The 5,125-nt window shown below is 29.0% G+C and overlaps 1 protein-coding gene across 1 annotated transcript; it reads left to right on the top strand.

Moving 5' to 3' along the window:
* Positions 1 to 3,405: 3,405 nt before the first annotated feature.
* On the top strand, positions 3,406 to 3,804 carry LOC121792307 (glutaredoxin-C9-like). The gene has a single exon (XM_042190203.1). It carries the CDS (start codon positions 3,406 to 3,408, stop codon positions 3,802 to 3,804), a length of 399 nt encoding a protein of 132 aa, XP_042046137.1.
* Positions 3,805 to 5,125: the final 1,321 nt, after the last annotated feature.

Below are 5,125 nucleotides of genomic sequence, written 5' to 3'. Positions count from 1 at the left end.
AAAAATAAATTAAAAGTGGGGAGAGAACGGATATAATTTATTGGGAAGTGGGAAAATATTTTTTTTATTTAATTCGGAAATTAAATCCGATTTTTTTTTTTAAAAAAAAGAAAAACGAGACTTCTATTTGCGGGATGTGATGCCTTTTTACCATTTATAGTAAATTAGTAATTATGAATCGAAACTTCTATTTGCGGAACTAAAATAAAAAATCGGGACTCTTATTCGCGGACATAGATACTATAATACAATATTAGTACATAGTATTTGTTAACTACACTGCATGATTAAAAACAGCTGGCATCTTCTTCACTCAGCCTATGTACTCCATATATAAAATTCTATTAATGTAATTTAAATTATTTATAACACTATTTTACATCGAGCAGTGTAAGGGTTGTAGTTAGTAAATTGTACTCCCTCCGTCCCAATAATTTTATAATATTTGGTTTTTGGTATGCGATTTTTATGCATTGTTGTTTATTAAGATAATGAAGCTAGAGTAAAGTACGAAAGATGAAAAAGTAGAGATAATGTTGTTTCTTTTTTAAGAATGTTTCGTTTTTAATGAGACAATCTAAAAAGGAAAACGTTTCATTTTTAATTGGACAAATGGAGTAATTTATAAATAAAAGCACTCGTTGTAGCATGATTGTGTTATATTCAAAGTTAATTTTAAATGCGAAACATAGAACTATAACACGGAGGTTATTGCTGGGTAACACGATGTTATTTTTTAATTTATTTTAGAAAATTCCATGTTAAGGTTCATCATCCTATAAATGTCAAACATATTGTAAAAAAATGTTAATGAACTAAAACCAAACTCATAATGAACTTCGTATTGTCATACAATGATTCTGCATTTTTCATCATTATTCAAACTCCCATTGTAGTATTCACTAATGTTCAGTTGGAAGCCAATGTAGCCCAAAATTCATGGATTACCTCAACTGCAATTACCTTAATTCAAATAGTTAGAACCTTAATACGGTTGGCCCGAAAAATAGCTTGAGCATGATAATATTAAATACTTATTTTAAAGGACAAAAATAGTATATATATAGATAGCTCATTTACCAAACTTTATTGTATTGGAGTAGTATTTATAGGATTATATGTACTTCTGATAATAAAAGATAAATTGACCATAATATCATGTATAATATAATCAAATTTCAATTCTTTATATATATGAAGTTTGTGCCCAATACAATTTTTTCTATTATTTCTAGAGCTTTTCCTGATTCGAATTTCCCTTAAATCGAAACTGATAGATAATACTCCGTAATATATTATTCACTGGGGGATATTAGCTAGTTCTAGAATTTAAAACAAACGATAAAGGTAATAATTTATTGAAGACAAAACAATAAGTTTTCAATTAAAACGTATTCTATATAACAAAGTAACAAAAAAGTAGTAGGAACGAAGATTAATTGGAAAGATGCAAAAAGTCTTGCGTTGGTTTGATGGTATTTACAACTGAAATAATTATCATAGCTACCAAATTAAAAGAAGAAATGTCAAAATGAAAAGAAACGTCAAATGAAAATTTCGGTTGTTACTTTAAATTAAATGTTTGAATACAACAATAAAAGGCCTAATTAATCTAAAGACGTTAAAATTAAATTTAATAATAAAATTTGAACATAGTCCATTCATTTCATCAAGGTGGTTCACTTTCATTGTCACACATAGTATTTGCTTATTAACTTTAGAAAACAATAAAATTTTTCCCAATCGGAATATATGCAAGTGAGAACTATATTCCACTAACTTTTTTTCCACACATTATCTTTACATTTCTTAAACGTGTAGCTAAGAAATGAGACTTCTAATGACGGATAGAGGATATACAACTTACAACGATTCAAAATTAAGCAAAAATAATACTACTGATATTCTAATAATTTAATGCGTATTCCAACGACTATGACTATGTGGCAAATGAAAGCGTGTATACGTTACCACATCATTAAATGTTATCCATCTTATTCCTTAAAAAGTTATACGTATTCCATTTCATCAATTGAATATTAAGGGTAAATTAAGAAAAAAGCAAACACGTACTTATACTTTTATTCTAATTTTTAATAGTTCCTCGTACAATTTTTTTTACTTTAATATAGGTCCTTATATTTTTATCATAATTTTTATAAAGTCTTCGTACATTTTTTTAGGTCATTATACTTTTATCATAATTTTCATTGAATCCTCGTAAAATTTTTCATTTTAGTAGGTTCTTTTTACTTTTATATTGGATAGCATGCAATCTCTTTTTAATAAAACTTAGCGAACTTTTTAATTTTGCATTATTTAACTTAGCCTATGATTATTAATATTCAGTCAAACTTATACTTCAGTATAAATTAATGCAAGCATGCTATATATATTTTTTAAAATATAAATAGTCAATTGAAAATTTGCACAGTTCTTCTCTAAATCTTCGATTTTAATTTTCAATCACAAAGGTTATAGATTTTATATTTTCTCCGACTTAGTGAAATTTTTAGGTAAAACTAGGTTAAGTTAAATAATGGAAAGTTAAAAAGTTCCTTAAATTTCATTTTATATGGATTATATCTTATCCAAGATAAAAGTAAAGGGACTCTCTTGAACATGAAAAAATTGTACAAGAACCTACTGAAAATTGTGATAAAAGTGAAAGGACATATTAAAACGAAAAATTGTACAAGGATCTTATGAAAATTATGATAAAAGCATAAGGACCTAAAAGTATGTTTTGCCAAAAAAAACACCGTAAAAATATGTCAAATCCTGATCGATCCTACAATTTTGAAAATCAGGTACAAAAAACCATGATGTTTAGTTTTATTCTCGAATATCCTAACAGTCCATGTGTAATATATTGTTCCTATTTTCAACCAAATAATGTCATTTTCTTTATGAATAAACAACACTGTTTAGTTAATCGGTGGTGACATTTAGATATGATTCTCCAGCTGTTATATGGTACAATTTCATAAAAAAAAATCACCATATGATACTCCATTGTTAATAAATCTAAACTTCATGATTTTTCTATTTAATTTTCAAAATTGCAAAATAAATTAAAATTTGACAAAACTTCATAAATTTTCCATCAATTTACAACTACATTAATAGCCTGGTCCATTAATTAGATTAAAAAATGATTATCTTCTCAACCTCAACTTCCATATTTATTCCACAAGCATAACATTAAATACTTGGTTTATTAGGTTAAAATTTTTTTTCTTTGGTGCTATAAATTTTCAGCCCTTTATATGTATACGTGGATCCAAAATCGATGTGTTGTAAAATCAATATATTTAAACGAGTAGATATAAACATGCCATAACAACAAGTACATAGAATTTAATAGCTAGGACATAGGAGCATTTACCCAATTATTTATAACCAATGACGCATGCAACTCAATTTGCATCCAACATGTCAATAGGCCAAGAATTCAAGAATATGCAACGGCGGCTCTCCTCCGTCGCCGGAGCGGCCGAGTGCAAGAGCATGGTGGAGGAGAGCCCCGTGGTAGTGGTGGCACTACGAGGCTGCTGCATGAGCTTCGTCGTGAGGCGCCTACTCCAGTCTGTTGGCGCCAACCCGGAGGTGTGTGAGGTGGAGGAGAGGCATGTCGACGAGCTGGCTCGTCATTTGGGGGAGTCGGGCGGTGGAGTGCTGATGCAGTTGCCAGCCGTGTTCGTTGGGGGCCGGTGGTTTGGTGGGATCGAACGGGTTATTGCCACGCTCATCAGGGAAGAGCTCAGGCCATTGCTCAAGCAAGCAGGAGGATTGTGGCTATGAGCAGTGGCGGATGCAGAAAAAAATGTTGGTTGGAATATTTTTTAAAATGTGGGTCAACCATTTCTAATAATTTCTACAAATTGTAAAGTAGGGAAAAGTTGGTAAATCCTTACTCTCTCCTTATTGTGCCTATGATATAATTTATTAATTTCCTTTTTTATTACAAAACTATGTAGGTCGTGTGCTTAATATTGAAGATGAAATATGAGCTAATTAAAACAATTTCATTGTGAAATCTGCGCATGTTATTCCTTCTTTTCGCTAATATATATCTCATGTTGCCATTACTGTGAAATTTGCATTTAATATAATAGTAGAAGGCCTTCCAAAACCATGTTAATTAGTTTGAAATATCATTTCTTTAAATCTCTTGCTAAAAATACATTAGTACTACTATTAGTTACTTGAGGTGGGACAGAGGAAGTTTTAAACTATAGTTAAAAATTAAGTAAAAGCTAATATGGATGTAATAAATACATGGAGTTTTGTATGAGTGATTTTTAAAATAATAGTAATTGATTTATTAAACTCATTATGTTTTTAAGCGTCCATTACATTATTATTTTGGATATATCTTCCACGCATGGCACCATTTACATTTTCTCTATTTAATAAATATTTTATTGTTAAAAAACTAGAATTATTCCCCAAACAATTAGAGTATTCTATAAAAATGATATATCAAATTATCAAATTTACCTGTGTTCATTTTCAAATTAAATGCAATTATGAGTTTAGACAGTAGACGTAAAACACTGGACTTGGCCCATCATATACTCTTATGCATTTTAATTGAAGAAAAACTTTACCGAAGCACATTTATATATAGTCATATTTTTGGATATATATAAAAATTCCAGTCACAAATTTAAAATTTATAACTTTTCTAGCTAGTTTTTTTTTTCTTTTTTACAATTAAATCAATAATGGAGCCCTTTAATTACCATGCAGACTCATACTTTTTATATATTAATTGGAGGGAAAACGTCTTACCGACTATTGAACACAGTAGCTAAGTAGCTAAGTAGGAAGAGAAATAGAATAACGATGGAGTGAAGGCTTGGACCATAGAGAGAAAGGGATTCTGATATGTTTTTTCTCTTTTTCATGCTGTACTTTTTCTACTAACTATACTTTATAGTTAATTCTTTCATATAAAATCGACTTACATTAAAGTGAAGTCACCATAATAAACAATTCTATTAAATATCCGCAAAAAAAGTATAAAACAATAATTTAAATTGAAAAACTTTTTCCATCGTTATATTTGCAGGTGGGAAATTGAAAATGATTTCTAAATAATATAAATATTATTTATTGC

Source organism: Salvia splendens, chromosome 1 (assembly GCF_004379255.2).
Source record: "Salvia splendens isolate huo1 chromosome 1, SspV2, whole genome shotgun sequence".
In the NCBI taxonomy this organism is placed as follows: Eukaryota; Viridiplantae; Streptophyta; class Magnoliopsida; order Lamiales; family Lamiaceae; genus Salvia; species Salvia splendens.
This window is presented reverse-complemented; position numbering and strand designations above follow the sequence as displayed.

What these genes read in the sequence shown, in the direction of transcription:
- LOC121792307 (XM_042190203.1), top strand. Translation starts at nt 3,406, where the DNA reads ATGACGCATGCAACTCAATTTGCATCCAACATGTCAATAGGCCAAGAA.